A 20,946-nucleotide genomic window follows, 5' to 3' on the forward strand; every position below is an offset into this window, starting at 1 on the left:
GCAAGACTTGTGAGCAAATGTGGCAAATGTGTGTCTTCACCATTAAAGGTCAAGTCCACCCCAGAAAAATGTTGCTTTGAATCAAGAGAAAAATCAAACAAGCACAATGCTGAAAATTTCATCAAAATCGGATGTAAAAATAAGAGAGTTATGACATTTCAAAGTTTCGCTTATTTTCAACAAAATAGTTATATGAACGAGCCAGTTACATCCAAATGAGAGAGTCAATGATGTCACTCACTATTTCTTTTGTTTCTTATTGTTTGAATTATACAATATTTCAATTTTTACGAATTTGACGATTAGGACCTCCTTGCCTGAAGCACAAAATATTAAAATGATGGAATTCCATGTGTTCAGGGAGGAATGAAACTTCGTTTCACATGACAATTACTAGAAAATAAAAATATTTCATATAATAAAATACAAAAAAATAGTGAGTGATGTCATCAACTCTCTCATTTGGATGAAACTGGCTCGTTCATATAATTATTTGTTGAAAATAAGTGAAACTTTAAAATGCCATAACTTTCTTATTTTACATCCGATTTTGATGACATTTTCAGTGTTATGCTTGTTGAATTTTTCTCTTTTTCTTCAAATCAAGTTTTTGTTGGGGTGGACCTGTCCCTTAAGTTACCCCCTTTCTATATATATGTGCTTATTTAAACATGAATTCTTAAACCATGGCTTTAACAAACAAAAAAAATGAACTTATGGATTCAGGCTAAAAGGTTTATTTGATTCAGTGGCTGCTCATGTGAATACTGCACAAAATTTACATACACCTGTAGCACTAACAGCCAGCATTTACATGGTATGGATATGCTCACATTAGTGGTCATATCTAGACTAAGTTATGCAATGGTTAAAAGTGACAAGGATTTTCTTTTTAAAGTCATTATCATTGCTTATAAAATGCTAATACATTTGTGAGTGGCCTAATCGTAATTATTGCATTAGATTCATTATTACAAATTTGAAGAACACATTGTTGTATACTGCACACATTGTAACATATTCATGATTATCTTCTGTGTTAATGCAATCATATATACTCCTAATGATTATGGTATGGCACACAAAACACAACCAAGTCAATAAAAAACAGTGGTGTAACTTGGCAAGACAAAACAATGAGACAAGAAAAAACCTCTCACAAAAATTAATTGCTGTACAGTGTGCAAAAGTGCATAAGTTACTTTTAAAGAAAACTAAGAATTAATGATAGAATGGACTGTTAAAGCAATTTATTTGCATTATTAATCTATACGTTGAAAAAATAAATAAAAAGTTGTTCATAAAAGCTGAAGTATCTACTAAAGTAAATTCAATGGAGGAAATATCATGGCACAGAATAAAAACTAGTATTTATTAATTTAATAAATGTAGCGATGCGGACCATCAGTCATATAGCAATATTTTTTAATATAAATCCCAGAAGAATATTGCTTTAGATAAAATTTACTCTTTCCAACTACAACATACATGTATTTTTCTCAAAGCATAAGTCAAATTTCATGACACATGCAAACAAAAACGAATGTGGTACAGAGAGATAAGAAAAAATAATTCTTGTTCAATTATTTGAGGGTTTTTTTTTAAACTGATTAATATTTTGATCATAATTGAGTCAAGAAACTATTTTTTGTTCTTATATGTACATGTTTTATATAAAGGTTAAAATATTTGTTAATTGCATACAAAAATAATATACATGTAATTCGAAAGAAAGATACTTTTAAAATTGCATAGATCATGAAACATAAATAATCCATAATACTGTTTTAACTCGCGCAACACACAATATCAGCAATGTCAAATTGGACGGAATGAACATTTTTTTACAGCAAAGCAGGTATTACAAAGAACTATATTGCTAAGTAAGCAAAATGTATACATTTTTAGACCTAATGCAATAAATGCATTCAATATCACTGCCAGCAATGAATTCATAAATTGATTTGTAAGTCCCTAAAAAACCAAATTACACATTCGTATAATTTTTTTTATTATATAATCTACAGAGAATTACCAGGCAGTCATTTTAAAACATTTCTATATACCATTAGTTCATATTTAAATGGCAAATTAGTTATAAACCAATGACAGAAGGATTCCTGTTTTAATGTTATTTAGCTAACCAATCAAATCAAATCACCAGTTGTTTTTCTAGTTTTATTCTTCACTTTTCTGAGTGCATCATTCCAAATTAAAATCACCCTATTATTTCTGATTTAACAATTAATAATTGAAACACACCTTTCTTTTTTATCATAGACATATATATTTCTCTATTTTGCAATTTTTTTGATAATTTACTTTTATAATCAAAACATCACCTTCAAGATTATAAAAATTCATATCCTTTTCATATATCTCCATTCTGGTTCAATAGACCAGTAGTCATGAAGGATCAATAAAATTGACTAATATACATGCTATGCTATGTGTGATGCGCTATACAAGAATTGAGCATTATTATTATTATTATTAAAGAAATTCTCTTTTGTCAGTTTGTTTCCTTATTGCAGAGAATATTACACTGGCCACAGTTTGGAAAGACTTCACAACGAGCATGGAAACATCTTGGGATACAGGCCTTTTAGTTTGGGCACCCTGCCAGAGTTAATGAAGCTTGAAAAGTTTGTGCGTTGTATGCATGTCATCCACATATCTAATAAGACAAAAAACAGGGGAAAGTGGTTTTGATATCAACTCACTATTACCACCAGCAAAATAATGAATCATGGTATAAGTTGTTATTGTTTGGGTGAAAATCACAAACTAAAACACTCTGAAACTCAAATAGATCCCAATGGAATTTTGAAATTTCACTTGACTCATATTTCACTTGATTCATATTGACTCATGAAATACTTGAAATACTCTCACCTTACTATTTTATGAAATAGAATTAGATTTTTGTTGCAATGTTTTATAACTTGCAGGGTATCTTGAAGCAGTGCTTCTTCCTATACATGTAGTATACCAAAAATTTATTCAGAATATTCATTGATTAGTCAGTTATCAAACTATGAAGTAAGAATGATTAAGTCATAAAATATAAAGAATCAGTTAATCATATTTCATACCTTGTCATTGGACTGTTTATATGAGGAAACCGCCTTTGTCTTGCTCCGATCATTGGTGGGGCATAGGCACTGCCTGTACCCCAGTTCGGTGGGCTATGTCTTAATGGTAGTCCTTTTGATGGCAATATTTGTCTCAGGGTAGACCAATCTTCAGACCTTGTACTCGGTTGAGAAACGTAGAGTTCTCTCTCTTCCATAGCCCTTGAGAACTGTCGAAGAGAGGCCTCTCCCAGCGGCACCCAGTGTCTCTCGGCCTGAGGCAGACGACGTGGAGCCAGCAGCTTGTGGCGAGGTACCGGGGCGGTGCTGCGGAGATCGGTCGGGATGTACCGCTTGTTGACCCACACGGTCTGATCGCTTACCCCCTGGATCGCAACATCATCTTGTTTGGGTTGATTTTCTGGCTCAGGAGATCTATTTGAACGGCCATATCGCTCAGCAACAAACTCTGGATAACGCCATTTGTGGGCTCCAAAGTTCCCCATACATTGTGCCGTCATTTTGAAGAGTTTTTTAAAGATTTTCCTGGCCCAAACAGACTGGTATAAAATACACCTGTTGCTCGCGCGGTACCCCCTTCTCTGCACTATCTGTGTAGAGCGTATCCATAGTGACGTGACGCTTTGTACATGTGCGTTGCGTTGATCGGCCTTCGAAACTTTTTCTACGTACACATCTCGTTTATAATTCGTTCCGGGAATTCGTTAGACTCGACTCGTTTATTAAATTTATCATAAATGCTACGTCCTATGCATTTGATATCGGTTCTCGGAAGATCATGATATTGCTGAGGATTAGAAAGGGTGAAAGGCCGATTGGAAACAAAAGAATCGAAAGAAAATTGTTTCTAACCAATACCCAGGGGAAAGATGACCTTTTTTACGTTTACATGTTACGGAACTTGCGGAAAAAACTTCAAATTCGTTTACCCATTGGATTTTGCATATTTCATCACATATTTTATTACCATTTTGATGAATTAAAAATCAAATAAAATTAAACGGGAACTCCGTGCTGAGTATGATGGGGGGACCTAAAGCTACGCACTTTGTTTACAAACGATAGAAACTATGCCAATTTTAATATTTGAACAAATTATCTGTCGCTAACTTGTGGCAAATATTCTAAAGATCATTAAGCAAGAACAAAATATCACAAAACTCACTAATACGAGAATCCCGCCGTGTTTTCCGAACACCTCTTGAATTCGCCGCCCGATGTAAGAAGGGGTCCTAAAGCTACGCACTCGATTTATCATGCAGAAAAATAGAATTTCCTGTGCCTCAATTTCTAAAATATGTTCATACTATAATAGGATAATATGAAATTAAAGAGAATATAGCTCAAAAATTCAAAAACAGTTGTGGGTGTTCTCTGCATTTAGAGATTTACTGCAGCCTCTGTAGAAAAAATTGAATAGGAATCGTTCGTCACTCTGCAGTCACAATTCCACACAAAGTGCGCATTTGCCATTAAAAACTGCATGCGCGATGAGTGGTGCGTAGCTTTAGGACCCGCGCAGCTTTAGGACCCCCTACCATATAGATGAAGTAAAATCGGACCAACGAACGTAGAGGGCAGCAACACACAAGCGTGTTGCTCTAAGGAAGGTCAACTCGATACGCGCATGCAACTGAGCTGCGCGCATATTTTATTGTTCATGACAACGAAATCAAATGCCGATCAAATACAACAACAAATTAGTAGTGATCAAGAAACGAATATGAAAGAATATGACTACAACGATATCAAAGATAACATTAAAAAATATGTTGAAGGATATACATAAATATGAAAACATACTTTGATATTTAAAACTTTACAAATGCAAGTTTCAGGAAACTAAAATCATTACCAAATCGGTGATTGTTGTTATCAGCGATTTCACCAGACGGCTGAATTAGGTGATTTGCGCCGAGACGATTTTGTGACCACTCGCAAAGCATTTCGGGATTGAATATGTCCCCCTTATTTTCTCTGGGCTCTTCGCTGAACCCATCATCATTCTATGCATAAGCTACATTATGCTCCGTCGTCTGCTTAGATTTCAACCCCCTAGTCTAGCACTGGTACTTGTTCTGCTAGGCGTCGATCAGCATTTATCTGCAGTCCATATAGGCCGTGACTCATTTATTTATTTATTAGAGCAGCCGGGCAGCAATGCCAATGGGTATTAAAAAAATAATTCACGTACCTATCAGTAGTATGTTATCATTCCTTTTCACAATTTTCCCCAAAACTTATAAATTTAGAAATACATTCCAATCAGTAATAAGTGAAGTCTACATCTAACCTAGATCTTGATCATGTTGATCGATAAACCAAAAGCTTCAGTCTCTGTATTTTGGTTGCTCTGCTGAACTGCGCTGCATGGCTCACTCACCGATGGAGATTATAGTAAAATGTCAGAAATTGTTGAATAAATCCCCAGAAACGACGGTTATTCCTGTCTAGTTGATCGATAGACCCAAGATCTAACTTTATTTGTCTAACTAGACAAATGCTCTGACCAGTCTCGATCTGTTTGTTGAAGACGTTGTTCCACACTGGATATCTAAGTAGATCTAGAATATATATAGATCTAGCACGACTTGTTGGTATGAGATAGTCTATGCAACAATAAAAAATACTAAAATAATAATAAACTCAAAACAGATGAATTCCACATTGTCTTTATAGTATAGGACGCCTGAATCTAGACCATTTGAGGGTTGGTCCATGCAAGCTAAGTTTGGTTCAATTAAGGCCAGCCTGCATGGGCTAGCCGCTAGTTATGATTTTTTTTAGTCCGTTAAATGCCTACATGGTAAAGTCTAGATCTAGAACTAGAAGATTTAATGGTTAAAAAGTTACCGTTAGGCCTTACCGTTAGGCGTGAAATCTTTAAAATTCGGTTAGAAAATGCATAAAAATAAAATCACGACGAGCTAAGTCACTTTGCTCTTTCACTTTCGAAATTTCTCCAAAAAAGTATGTGTTCTGCCAGCCAAGCCCAGGCCATGCAGGCCCAGGAAAATTTACCAATTCTTGCAATATGGCAAACAAATTATGTAAATGTCTTTGATTGCACAGAATCAATGGTCAAATTAAGATATGGATGCTGTCAATCAAATCTCCTTTCTGCCCAAAATCATAAATTAAGATGGTGTAAAATCTATCTAGCTCCCATTTCTTCTAGTCTAGGCCTAGATCTAAGTATAACTAAGGTCTAACGCAAAACGATGATGGCACTCTGCAAACGATGTAACATTGCAATCAATTTCCCAGAATTGGCTGATTTTTCTTAGAAATTATTGAAGAAAACCAGGGAAAATGTGAATAGGTGGCCGTTTATTCAAGCTTTAATTTGGCTTTGGAAGTTTGGTTGCTCAATGATTATCGACCTTCGACGCGACGCCAGCGCCTGGCTGTGCAGCTCAGCTGCAGCGCAGCGCGCAGCCAATGCAATGCATCCGATGCATGAGTTTTTTTTTCGCCGTCCATAGTCTCGGACTCGAAGTTGAAATTTAGACCCGGATTTCGGGGATTCGGCGCCTTGTATGAAGATTTATAGACTTAAAAGTAAAATGCAATTTAAAATTTGAAATCTGACCTTGAACAATCATCGTTGTTAAACATCAGCCCTGAAGCAATTGCACTTCAAATCAGACCAGGCAAATTAGACGTCATTGTGTATGTTGCTAGAAGATCTAAGACGAGTCGACTGAAGCCCCAGCGCATCATCAACGTTACTAGTAGCTACGCGACCGGCCCAGACTCGGCGCACCCAGGCCAGAAAATTGACCTCGATTATTACGGTAGTTGTCTATGCATTTATTAGTGGTGCAGCGAAATTCAGCAGAGGAAAATAAGAGATAAGAGGTATCCTCGTCATAGACTTAATATTCCAAAATGAGAAAAAATGTCAAAATCATGATTATTTAAGCTAAATTATTTCTTTAAAAATAAAAGTAATATTTGTAATATTTCTACCTAGAATAACCGACCTAATAATTGTTCATTAAAAATATTAAAAATTAACAAATGAAAAAAAATCAACTCGACAAATTTCCGAAAAGTCCCCCTTATTTTTTAGAGTGGTCACAAAATTTAAGCGGAGTTGACCTTCCTTAGAGCAACACGCTTGTGTGTTGCTGCCCTCTACGTTCGTTGAATCGGACAAACAAAACACTGAACATTTCATCAAATCGGACAAGGAATAACAAAGTTTTGACATTTTAAAATGTCGCATTATTTCGGTGAAACACTGAACCTACAGGGGCAAGAGTAGTAGGCCCATGCTTTTATGCATGTTTTCATGAATATGCAAAGAGCAAGCTTCTGTCATATCCCAAATCATTACTTTGTATTTTATTACATGACATTATATTTATTAAAATTCGTCCACTGAAACAGAAAAAAAATGTGTAAGATAATCATTGCTGCCATTTTAATTTTTGCAAGGGGGAGATATCACACACAATCATTTATGAAAATATGAAATGATTTTATGTGAGGCCTATAACATAAGAAAAATGAAAGTGTGCACAAAACACCAACTGCATATTCATGAAGGCGTACAACAGTTTTCATATAATACATTGCTCCGCTTTGGAATTCAGTAGTTTGTTGTCAGATCTGCATAATCACCACCACCGCCATCATCACAAACAACAATCACCATGACCATTATTACCATAATGATAATCATCATTATCTTTCTTTATCACCTCAACTCAAATTTCCATTCAGATTTTCTTCTACTAGCCACTAATTATGATATAAACGACAAACAACACAATCTTCATTGTCAATCCGAACTGCCATCACCAGCTCCATTATATTTACTAATATGAAAGTAAAGGTGATGTTTACCCTGACAATAAGTTGGTTTAATAAAAAAATAGGTTTGATGGAAATCCGACAATCCTGCCGACAAAGAATAGTGGAGTAACATTTATTGTTTAAACATTTAGTTTTGATGATGTCACCTTTGAGCAGCTTCTCCATAGGTCGCACAATATTGATTAATAAGTTTCCTCAAAATATTAAAAGATCATCAGACAAACTATTTCAACACCCTTTCTATATGAAAAAAATAATTAATGTTCCATTAGAATTTATGAAAATTATATGATAGGCCTACATGGGGAGATGCTCGCATATGACGTCACAAATTAAAAACCTTCAAAGATTCATTAATCTATAATTTTCATAAAATCTTCACCATTTGTCTATTTTTCGGCTTTTATAAAACTAAATTACTGTCAGGACAAACTTTCCCTTCCACAAACCTGTTTACCCCCTCCATTCTTGGACATCATCAGCATTTTTATAATCCTTGTAACCTTAAAATTCGATCGGTAAATTTCCAATTCATCCACTGCAAACTTGTCCACTCACCACATGGTCTACTTTAGTCTTGTGTCATTCTGAACCATTTGGTCCAATCATCACTTCGTCTAATTACCATTTCGTCTAATAACCAGTTGGTCCAATATCGATTTCATTTTCATTCATTTTGCACAATACACTTTGTCCAATCATACAAAATGGTATATGGACAAAATGGCTATTGGACCAACTGGTTATTATAAGGAATTGCATTAGACTAAATGAAAGTAGACGATGTGGTGAGTGGACGAACTGATGGTAGACCAAATAATAGTAGACAAGTTGGCAATTGGCATTAGACAAATTGGAAATAAACTTCAAAATCGGCAGAAAGAGGGACGGTGACAAGATATACTGAATGGGGGAGGGGGGTCAGGAAAAACTTTTTCTCTCAATTGAACTGAGATATTATAGAGTTGCACAACCTTTACCTCTTTTTTCTGCTCTCATTTTCTCCTCCTTTTCCCTATTTTCACTCCTTGAATAATCACAAGGGGTAGATGCCCCTTGCACCCCTCCCCCTGTAGGGCCACCCCAAGTAGAATTTTGTTTTGAAGGGTAATTTTGTCGTTGATAAGTATTGACAGTCACCCTCTGGCTGCTTAATCAGCCCACAACACAACATACCTGTTTGCGCTGACAATCATTAGACCAAAAAATGAGTACTCACTAATCATGAAAGTTTGAACAGGGAAAAATCCTATAATGCAAGGTTCCAAATTAATAAAGATTGTTTTCCTTTTTAATTCTGTATATCAGTACTAGTATGGTCCAGAATGCCTATCCTTTCGGGCTTTCAATAGCAATGAGTTTAAACCTTAGAAGTGATATTCAGAAATTTATAAAGTTTGGTTTTCCATGATTAAAGCTTGTGTATAGTTTTGGTAAATCCACCAGAATGCACCTATCACTATTCCAATTCATTGCTAGCTAATATGAATGGATATGCCCTATAACAGTTATGATGTGGAGGATATGAAATGAAAATGTGTTTTACAGGATAAATTTTGCGATTTTACATGGAAATTTAACTTGATCGGGTCACCCGATCAAATTAAAATATCTGTGTGTTTTTGTCTTTCAATTAAATCCTATTCCAAATCATGGAATGGGCTGAAACTTTCAAAATATGTTCTTTGTCTGTAACTTTTGGATATCTAATCACTAAATTTATAAGATAAGTGCTTGAATGCCCATTTTTTAATTTAAAACAAGCATCGCCGAGAGAGGGCGCTATATATCCAAGATTTGAATATTTGAAATTTTCTCAGAGAAGTGCAGTTGGAAAAATATCTAACGGTCTCTACGCTTCAGTAAGACTGTCATATTAGATGATATTCGATTATCAATCACATAATTGACCCTTTACCAAAGCTATACACAGGCTTTAAGTACTATTTACTTCTTTTACAAAGCTGGAACGCTAACAACTCATGTAGTGTGCAGTGGGCTTTATAGCAGTGGAAAATGTGAACAAATATATATATTTATGGGCTATTCAAAGTCCATCCCACTCTAAACTTACATTCATGGATAAGGTTTCTGATTTGAGGTATATCCCCTCCAGAAATATAACATTAGAGGGCAACAAATAATCATAATAACATGCAGCATTTGTACAACACTTAATACAACTTTTCTAAGCACAAAATAGGGATGGTTTCACACAACAGAACACAAACACAAAGAAGAAACTACTACGGTATATCATAGATTCGTACCATTTTTTACTTATTGCTTCTGACATCATGCTTTTTATATGATACACAAAATCAATAACATAGCATACATTAATAGGATATGATTATATGAAACAAACATTCCAAGCATGTTACTGGCAATATGGATCAAGATAGAATAGGCCTACATCTTAAAGATGTTGTGATGTTAAACTCTTGCAGACTTAAAAGGATGTTATTCTTATAAGGTTAAGAAATGTATTCATGCCCTACTTTCAATTTATTTCAATCTGTGAAGTAATTTTGTCCTTAACACATTTTCAGAGTAATTCATTTCCCTCCAAAACTGTCCAAACTTTTGATAAAAGTGACTTAAAATGCATATGTTGGTCATCTTTTAATATGATAAACATGATCATACACAATTATAAAGATACCACTTGTAACTACTAGTATAAGGGAACCACATGTTATAGAAATAAAAATAACATACAAACATAATAGTTTTACTCTTCAACGATTTGATTTATACTCCAATAAAGAGGTTACAAACATGTGTATATGTATATGTTTTGCATCAAGCACTAGTACATTATAAAAGAGTACATGTAACAAAAATGTGAGGAATTATCCTGTATAAAACAATGTTAGTCATGTAGGCACCAAAGTAGAACTGTTTCTGAATATATTGTGTTCATTACTTTAAACAAGAACACCAAATCATTGTTTGAATTTAAAAAAAATCACAACTGCAGAAAAGGGGGGGGGGGGCAACTGGGATGATGATGAGCAAGACAGAAATAGAGCGAGAGAGAGCGAGGGGGGGGGGCAGACAGGCAAGTAGGGGTAGGGTAAGACTGAACAGAGTATCTAGAGATAACAGAAGTAGAAAAAAAAGAGCTATAAATAATTTTCAAAATGTTATGTAAGTTAATTTGTAAATATTTTATCACCAAATTATAAGTTAATCAAAATAAATGTTGTAAAATTTAACCCCCCAAAAAAAGAGATAACTAGAGGTAATACCTGAATAATAAAAGAATTGAAATCTAAGTGATAAATGATGAAGAAATAAATGAAATTGAAATAGAAAGTGGTGATATCATAGTTCATCTGTTTCTTTCCTATTAATCTTCAGTAGTTCTACTTCGAAGATCAAAGTGGCTCCACCTAATCATAAAAAAAAGAAATGAGAAAACAAGGTCATGACATAGAGGGGCATTTCCAAACTAGCGATGTAATTACATTCAACCAATTTTTATAAAGGAATTTTTGTGTCTGTTGTGACTTGCCTTGATTTGTTTTACCATGATTCACTAGCACAACAGAAAGAATGTCCTAGTGATATGTTGGTACTCAGGGTGATACAGCCCTGACATGTTTAAAAATAAGTTGCAAAGTAACTTCAATAAAATAACAATGGGGTCAAATACAAATAGTAAATTGGAATGAATACATGTAAATGCAGGGGTCAAAATAGCCCAAATCTAGAAAATATCTCTTCCTTGGCTGGTTCCATCACCTTCATTCAAGCCCACGGCTTAACAGAATCCCCTTGTCAATTTCTCCATTGATAAGTATGCAATCAAGATCAAACAATATCATAAAATAATATAAATTTTAATCGTGGTATACAAATACACCTTTAACCTTCTACAATTTCTATTGTTTATAATGGTAATGGAATGACCACAACATGGTGTCTTTTTCACAACGACAACAAAAATTGCATAGAGTGAGACATGCATGTTAATATTCCTCATGCACAGGAATTTGTGGAACATCTTGCAAGGCAATAGTAGCCTTAAAATGTTTTCTGCTCTATAAGAAGACTAAGCTTGTTCAATGTACCCATATTCTGTGAAAATAAAGCTTGAATTATGAAAGAAAAAAATAGCATAATTATAAAAGAGGGGGATTTCCAGAATGTTGATGCTTCAATAAACTTTAACATTTTAATTTTATCTTATGGGACATATGGATTTTTTTTTACATAATTATCATAAAAAAGGTTTTCTTTGTTACTTATTCTGATCAAATAAAAAAACATGAACAAAATATATGTCAAACTGAAGAAAACAAATGTTTATTTGAACTGAACATAAGGCAGTGTGTCTATCTTGCTTATTGTCACACAAGGTGACACAATAAGAGAGAAACTACATCATGAACACTATTCTATTCAACCAAATCAAGTTATTCACAAATATATTATTGAACCAAGAATGTGGCATTCCGGCCAACAGAAAACCAAATGCCTCCAATATAACACAATTATTGCATGCTTTCAATTGTTGCTGTTCTCAAAGAGCATTGCTTGTAAATTTCTTCACGAGTATTCCATCAGCAGAAGAAAATAATTGTATTTAACCTGTTGCATACTGGAATGTTATGCTGTATATAATGTAACGTGCATTTCCAACAGAACCCAGTCCATAGACACATGGGCCCATGTTCTGAAGTCAGGATTAATTTAGACCATGGTCTAACTCTGTGCTAAAATTATGGGAAGTCAAAAGTGTCAACATTCTTATTGCATTGTATGTTTCTTATGGTTACTCTGCTCTTTCCTGGTTCTTTGATTGTAAAGACAATTATCTATTCATAATTCTTAGACAATTAAGAATGATTTGAGGGCAAATGAGCTGAAGTATTATATCTCTACTGTTAGTGATTTATGTCACAATTGGCTTTCCATACTTTAAACCTGAGTTTAAATCAAACCCGACTTCAGAATATAGGCCATGGGCTCAGCCTCCAAGTGGTCAATTGAATCTGAATTTAATTAAATTGAATATCAATGTCAATGCTTACCTGGGATCTTAGGGGGTGCTCCCCTATCACCATAACCAAGATCTGATGGGATAACAAGCTTCCTCTTCTCTCCTTCACACATACTGTCAAAAACATAAATATACAGTTTTAAACAACGAACAGACACATCATTATAAGATGATTTGAAAATTCATCAAAAGGGCTTGTATTTTGAACAGAATACACATGCCATACAGTCTCATATTACATAGTTAAAATCAGCACTGGGTATGCGCATAACAATGAAAACAACATTAAAACAACAACAGCTAAACACCAAACCGGTGATACAGTCTCACATTACATAAAGGGTTTGTCTCACACACAACTTGACCAATCAGATTACAGAACCCATGAGAAAAAAAGCCCACGAAGAGATAAAACATGACACCTGGGAGAGCTGCTTGCAAGTGACATCACTACTTCCAGAAATATGTTATTCTTTGATGTATTTTCATCAAACCTCCAATGTTTCTCGTATTTTTCTGCATAGATTCTCAAACCAATTCATCGTCAGGGAAAACTTCCTCTTTAAGTTACCATGAGAATGAAAGCAGGAAACAAACAATGGAAAAACAACAAAAGATTTATCACAGGCCATGGCAAAAAGCAACAGCGACGCTAGTGTTTTGCAACTACTTAATATTTCAACTTACTTCAGCAGACCTTGATCCCAGCCTTTAATAACTTGCCCAGCTCCAAGTGTAAAGTCAAAGGGTTGATTCCTTGGAATGCTGCTATCAAATTCTGTTCCATCTTCTAATTTACCCTACAGTAATAAATTGTGAAAGATAATGAAATGGTGATTCAAGATCAAAATGCCAGTATCCAGCATGACGATGGACTATCACTGTACTGGAAGGTTTTTTTTTTCATTGTATTTGTAATAACTGTAATTTTTATTACCATCATTAATCATCATCACCACCATCATGTACATTTTTATGATGATTTTAATCATCATCATATTACGATTTCCATTAACATTATACTATCAGTATCAAGTTTTCATTTAGCATTAATACCATAATTTTCAGCATCATCATCATTTTATCATAATCAAATATATAACTGATATCATTATCATGATATAAATAAATCGCTAATATTAATGTTGGTGATTATGATTATCTTTAACAGTGGAAAATGAGAATCATTGGTTTGGCATTAAGAGTGTATGGCGGGCAATCAGTCACAGTGATACATCAACTATGTTAAAACTCATATCTATCCATCCTATAGATTTGATTTTTGATGTGTGCAGATGGTGACTACATCAATGCCCCCCCCCCCCCATAAAAAACAAAACATAATATAGGTATTTGGTTCCTCTGTCGAATATTCCTGAAAAAAATCATTTTGATACATCTTAAATTTAAAAAAGGTTATAACTCTATGAATATTGTGCCTTATCTTACAGTGTAATGCATGGAAAGGCGGTCTCCATTGCGTGATCTTGAAGAACAGTTTTCCACCTTCTTCTTCACACCGATCTGTAGTTTCTTGCTTTTCTCTCCAGTAACATATCCAAAACAGCACAGTGATACCAGACAGAGGACAAACAATGACTTAAGAGAGATCATCTTGAAAGGCTAAATCTGTTGAGAAAAACATGCAAGTAGACTACATCAAGGTTCTCAAGAGTTACTTGTTGATAATAAGTCTTTATCATTGCGTTAATAAAACAGCCCTTAGTGGCTAGAATGAAATAAGGGGACAGTCAGATCCTATTTGCCACCTTGGGCTAGATAGGTGCAGGCAATCATGGCAATGATATGATACTACTACCACCACTTCACCAGCCACATATATGCCAATCCCATTATCCCAAGGCATAGCCACAATAACAACATGTCAGTATCGAAAACATTGAATTTGAAGAGGAAATAAATACATTGCATCATTGATTCCTTATCCTTCTGAAAAGTCACCTCTTATAGAAAGAAAGCAAGAAGACAAGGGAAAGACGAAAGCAAAAACAACAAAAAATTGAAAGAAATAAAGAACGATAGATCATGGACTCAATTTATAATTATGAGGAAAGCAATGGAAAGCTCTCCTAAAACTTATAGGGGAGTGGTAGGGCAGCAGCAATTTATTTAAGGCTACGGCTCGTCAGCTCTTTTTACCGATAGTATCAATATCAAGGTATTCTAGTCAGGAAATCTTTCGTGGAACGGGTTTAGTAAGATTGGAACTCCGTGGTTGGTGGACATGGATATGACTAACTTATCCAGGTGTTTACAAACGCCCAGATCCCGTGTGCCCGGCGCGGCGCCCAAGCCAATGCGAAGCACGCTACTGGCGCCCGGACTGGCACGGCGTAGTACTAGTACCGTAGTACTAGCACGCTGACCCAACTAAGCCTAAGGAGCTCCAGCCCGGCCCGCGAAGCGGGCCGGGGATCCCTGCCCTAGATAGCTATACACCGGAAAAGGTTTGTTTAAAGCATGAAATGCTATCATAAGAAAGGTGACATACACATGTATTTGAAATGTTGGCAATTAAAGACAAAGGAAAGAAAACAAAGCATTTTAGTGTACTTACAATTCCCAGTTAATTTTAGGACACGCGTACTAATCTACGGTATGGTATCGCGTAGCAAGGAAAAAAAAATGTTATTATTGTGACTCTTTATGAATCGTATATATAGTCCCATGTATCCTACATCAAATTTTGATCCCAAAAAATGAATTTAATAACCCCCCGAAATCCATCTGCATTTGGGTAATACAACTTAAAGGAAAAATGAAACATTTGGAACAAGATAGCTTGTATGAAAACAGAACAATCAAAGGAACAGATCAACGAAAGTTTTAGAAAAATTGAATGAATAATAAGAAAGATATGAGCACTTGAAGGTTGAATGATAAGAAAGATATGAGTACTTGAAGGTTAGAACATTATGCCTATATTGTAATGTAGATAATCTTATATTGGCATTGCGACAAAGATGTGTGATGTGAACAACTTTCCCATTGCTTTTGTATATATTTCACTTAAAATTCCTCTTTTCTCACATCTATCAGAAGATGATGAATTATTTCTATAGAAGGGTTTTTAATACAGATTTTCAAATAATTATGGATAAAGAGTAAAGAGCAAAATGTGTGTGTATTTGAGTTTTGTCAGACGTGTATCAATCAGATATGATTACGTCTGGACCGACCTTTAACATCATCATCCGAAAGACGTGCAGGGCTCGAACCTCGAAACTCTGCATCAATTTGTAACTTCCCCACAGCTTGGATTACAGGCGCACGCCACAAGGCTTCTTCTTCTTCTTAGATTGGTTTGAGTGGCGATTAGTCATATTTGACTATTGTCGCCATTTACTCTATTAATAAAAAATCTCACTTCTCACATGATAAAATTATTACCAATACATATGTGAAATATTTTTCATGTGCATCCTTCTAATATGAAAAAGGGATAATTATGGTATAGTTTGCCGTAACTGGCGTAACTGTATTCAAAATGGCATATAAACAAATCTTCACCAAAAACAAACCGCTAGCTTCGCTCAGTTCCAACTAGTTGCGTCCAGTTGAAAGAGCAAAAAGAGACATTTGGTGGTGTTTTATAGTCCATCAAAGGGAAAGTTGTTCACATTTGACATCACACACATTTGTCGCATATTGCCAATAGGAGGATCTCCATAGTCCTATAGTGATCGCAATATGCAAATGCTCATAACTTTCTCGTCTGATTTTTCTCAAACTTTTTTCGATCTTATTTTTTTTTTCTCTTTCCACAAAAGCCCCCTTGTTCCAAGGGATTCATTCCCCTTTAAGCTCTGATAACACCCATGATCCTAAATGCATGAAACCTTCTTTTTTCACCACTTGAATTTAACTTACCTATATCATAATAGGTAAGTTAAATTCAAGTGGTGAAAAAAAGGTTTCATGCATGCGGGATCATGGGCATAGGCGGCGGAAGAGGGGGGACGTGCCCCCTCCTAAATTTGAGGAGGGGGGGGGACGGTCCCCCCCAAAATTTGTTGTTGATGACCTTTTTTTTTTTTTTTTTTTTGCTTGTCAATTTATTTTCCTACGTCCCCCCTAAAGTTTTTGGGTTGAGAACCTTTTTTTTTTTTTGCTTGTCAAAAAATTTTTGGTTGTCCCCTCCTAAAAATTTTTGGCTTCCGCCGCCTGATCATGGGTGTCGATCCAGGGGGGGATATCCCCCCAAAATAAATAAAACTTTGGATGGGGTGGCCAGTAGGCCTACAATCACTCCCAATATTTCGAGGGCATGAAAAAACAGTGTATCTCAAAAAGAGTCGATACATTTGTTAACGTACATATATATATATATATATATTTATATATATATATATATAATCGATAAAAATTGACAACACAGAAGTACAAAAAGGAAAAAAGAAAAACAAAATTCATTCCCAAAACCGGTTAATTCTATTCATTTTTTATGAGGTTGACAAGTCTATTTTGAAAACAGTTAACGCAATGTGATAAGTGAACTTGCCGATAGCATGAGCTATAAATAAATGCATATATAATTATGTTTAGGCCGTCTCTCATTTCGATGGTGCATAAAACATTTGAGCAAAATTTTTGAACAACAAATGCTTTTTATAATGATCTTATTAATTTAGCCTGAAGTTTGGGATTATATAGCTTCAACATTTTTTAATAATATAATTTTTCCCTTTGCTCACTCTCTTATATAGTGAGATCAATCAAGTATAACAAGGTTTGCAATGACATCATCAATGGCCAATGCAATTTATATCACTTTTCAATTAACTTGCATTTTGACCTTACAGAGAACTGTATTGTCATGTTTTTACCTTATGATTATGTTCTTATTGGCAGGGGCCGCGGAAGCGGGGGCTGGGGGGCTTCAGCACCCACTTTTTTCCAAAACCGTGTACAAAAACGTAAAAATGACCATTGTGCTTTTTGCATGGTCGGCCCCCCCCCTCCCCACTTTTGGCATAGTCCCCACTTTGAAAACCGTTCCTCGGCCCCTGATTGGTTGTTTTAAGCGTTACTTATATGCTATTCCGTATACACATACGCCTATATACTTTCATTATCTGTCAATGTTTTGAGTTGTTATTTGTCTTAAAATAAAATACTTGTAAACTTAACGTGTTACAATGTTTGGTAATTCAGTAGTGAAAATGGACTGCAGTATTATGGCCTATATATAGAAAGTGATTTTAGCATGCTCTAAAATGCAATTTTCGCGGCATGTCAATTTCTTAAAATGTCCCTCTCCCACACCCTCCCCCACTTGTCGCTTCGCTCGCTCGCCGGGACTCAGACACCAATCACCCCCGGCCCCCAATCATCAAAAGAAGTAGACACCAATGTGCTGGGTGCATAAGTTCAGGGTTTATGTCCTGAAGGACCCTATTTTAGGCATGTGATATCACTGATTATTTTAAAATCGGTTTCTTGCAGGAGTATAATCTCGGTTGAAAATTATGTTGTTTAAACAGATAGGATGAAATCATACAAACAATTAAAATAATGCAAATTTCATCATAATTAGACAAGAAATTACAAAGTTATGACAAAGTTTCGCACTGTTTAGTGGTTGAAACAGAATTTGCTCCAAAAATAGCGCAGGTGATGCCACATCCCCTTTGTGTGTTTTGTCGATTTTTTATAACATGAAATTATGTAAATTCAAAATTTTCCGGCTCCTCCTTTAAGAATGTAAAAATAGGACTCTATAGTGTTTTACTGTGTGAGATGATTATTACTAAGCTTATTTGTGTCGGTATACCGTCGATTCAATTCCAAAATGTGGTAGTAAATTCTCAATCAAATGTGCAGGAGTACTTGGAAACTCATATCATGATATAACTTCTATGAAAATTTCATTAGTCTCGCTTCAGCGGTTTAGCATTTTAGCACATTCTAAGTTTGCATCATTGTTGTATTTCTGCATTGTCTATGGCATGTTAATCCCCATTTTTTACATCCAGAATCTGAGCATGGACACTTCCCTAATGAATCCTATCCAGACTTCTCAAATTATAAACTTGGGCATGTTCAGAAGGACAAGATACTTAAAAATGAAGCCTTGTTTGATAATTAACATGATTAAGGCGAATCAGTGCACCAACAAAAGAAATTGTGAATGATGGATGAGTAAAATAAGGTGAACCATGAAGGGGTATCCACAAGTTACACTTTGCGTAAGGGAACTTTACCAGTGAAAAATGACTTTTTTTCATTTAAAAGGGTACATTAAATAAACTATAGCTTATTAGGTTAAAGGGGAAGTTCACCCTGAAGAAAACTTTGTTGTAAAAATTGCAGAAAAAATAGTAAAAAATATTGGTGAAGGTTTGAGGAAAATCCGTTAAAGAGTAAGAAAGTTATTAGAGTTCAAAGTTTTGGATTTGTGACGTCATAAACGAGCAGCTGCCCCATGTGTTCTGTAACATAAAAGGCATGAATTTTAAATTTTGCGTGGTTCCTGATGACTTAATTTTGTTTTCTATTCATTATCGGGTGTGAAATGATTTGTCTATTGATATACAAAAGGTACAGTGAAAACCATTTTCAATTTTCTGAGAAAATTACATTTCATTGATTTTTTACCATTCGCTATGTAGGAATGCTGCTCGCATATGACGTCACAAATCAAATAGCTGAAATTCTAATAACTTTTTGATTATTTGATGATTTTTTCTCAAACCTTCGACAATATTTTTTATTATTTTTTCCGTCTGCTATTTTACAATAAACTTTTTGTCAGGGTGAACTTCCCCTTTAAAAAAAAGTAATGATAGTCCTTTCCATTGATTGATTGATTGATTTTATTTGGCAAGTCACCATAACATATATACAGTAGCATTAAAACAACAGGCTTGCACAGGATGACCCACGAAAGCTCGAAAGCTTATTTCCAGTCGGGTGCTGAATTAAGATGATAAAATGGTTCAATTATACTATTTACATATTAAAAATGAAGGAAAAAAATCAGAATTTAGTATTACCAATAAATAATATATATAGACAATAAATTAGATATTTACAAGAATATAACGAAGAAGAAGAAGAAAAGAAGGAGAAGGAGAAGGAAGAGGAGCAACAGAAGAAAAATGGGGACGAGGAGTAGAAGGAGACGGAAGAAACTGATAACGAAGGAAAATAAATAAGGAGAAGAACAACAGCAAAAACGTTGACGACAATAACAACACGAAGAGGAGAATAGGAAGAGATAAAAGAAATAGAAATAGAAGAAAGAACATATCGAAGCTTCAATCACACTATGTAAAATACATAATAATACCTGGTAGAGAAGAGAAAAGACCTAGGTCAGTATTCAGGCTTAATCAACCGTATAACATATCATTTGCATCTTCTTTTTGACTCTCAAGTGAAAGATATTCTTTCAATTTCCTCTTAAAATGCAAAAAGTTTCCTATTTCCTTTATATAATTGGGAAGGGAATTCCAATGTTTTATAGCATTGTAATAAAAGGAGTTACCAATACTCCCTATCCTTTCTGGTAAGCAAAAGTTGAAATGGCTGTTTCTTGTATTATAGTTATGTATTTCGGTAACGAGATTAAAGTTTGATCCAATGTAATGGTTCGATCTATTGTGATAGATTTTATGCACGTGGTGCAAAATAAGCTGCTTTGATCTTTTGTTGACTTCAAGAAAACCTGCTCCAGTGAGTTCGGTATAGCCAACATGGGTTCTGGGACCAGAACAGTTAATGAATCTAACAATTTTATTCTGTATAATTTCCAACTTCTTTTTATCGAGTTCGCTTATGCCACTATACCAAGCAGGGTTAGCATAGTCAAATAAACTCTGAATAAGTGCAAAACAGAGAATACGCCTTGCTTTTTGATCCATACAACTTTGATACCTGTACAAAAATTTCAAACGGGCATTCGCCTTTTTTACGATTGATTCTACTAAAGATGAAAATGAAAGGGAGCTAGTCAACTCAATGCCTAAATACTTTACAGATTCTTTCCTCTGA

At 34.8% G+C, this 20,946-nt stretch overlaps 2 protein-coding genes across 2 annotated transcripts; both read right to left on the reverse strand.

Annotated features, from left to right (window-relative positions):
• Nucleotides 1-1,210: 1,210 nt before the first annotated feature.
• On the reverse strand, nt 1,211-3,701 carry LOC121418774. Its single transcript, XM_041612874.1, has 2 exons — nt 3,096-3,701; nt 1,211-2,677 (listed from the first exon to the last, which is right to left on the reverse strand). The coding sequence occupies exons 1-2, from the start codon at nt 3,593-3,595 to the stop codon at nt 2,629-2,631; spliced, it is 549 nt and encodes a 182-aa protein (XP_041468808.1). The 5' UTR covers nt 3,596-3,701; the 3' UTR covers nt 1,211-2,628.
• Nucleotides 3,702-10,178: 6,477 nt separating this feature from the next.
• On the reverse strand, nt 10,179-15,617 carry LOC121418776 (peptidyl-prolyl cis-trans isomerase FKBP2-like). The gene is made up of 5 exons (XM_041612875.1): nt 15,509-15,617; nt 14,380-14,559; nt 13,618-13,730; nt 12,962-13,044; nt 10,179-11,317 (listed from the first exon to the last, which is right to left on the reverse strand). Exons 2-5 carry the CDS (start codon nt 14,542-14,544, stop codon nt 11,250-11,252), a joined length of 429 nt encoding a protein of 142 aa, XP_041468809.1. The 5' UTR covers nt 14,545-14,559; nt 15,509-15,617; the 3' UTR covers nt 10,179-11,249.
• Nucleotides 15,618-20,946: the final 5,329 nt, after the last annotated feature.

This window comes from Lytechinus variegatus, chromosome 7 (assembly GCF_018143015.1).
Source record: "Lytechinus variegatus isolate NC3 chromosome 7, Lvar_3.0, whole genome shotgun sequence".
Classification (NCBI taxonomy): Eukaryota; Metazoa; Echinodermata; class Echinoidea; order Temnopleuroida; family Toxopneustidae; genus Lytechinus; species Lytechinus variegatus.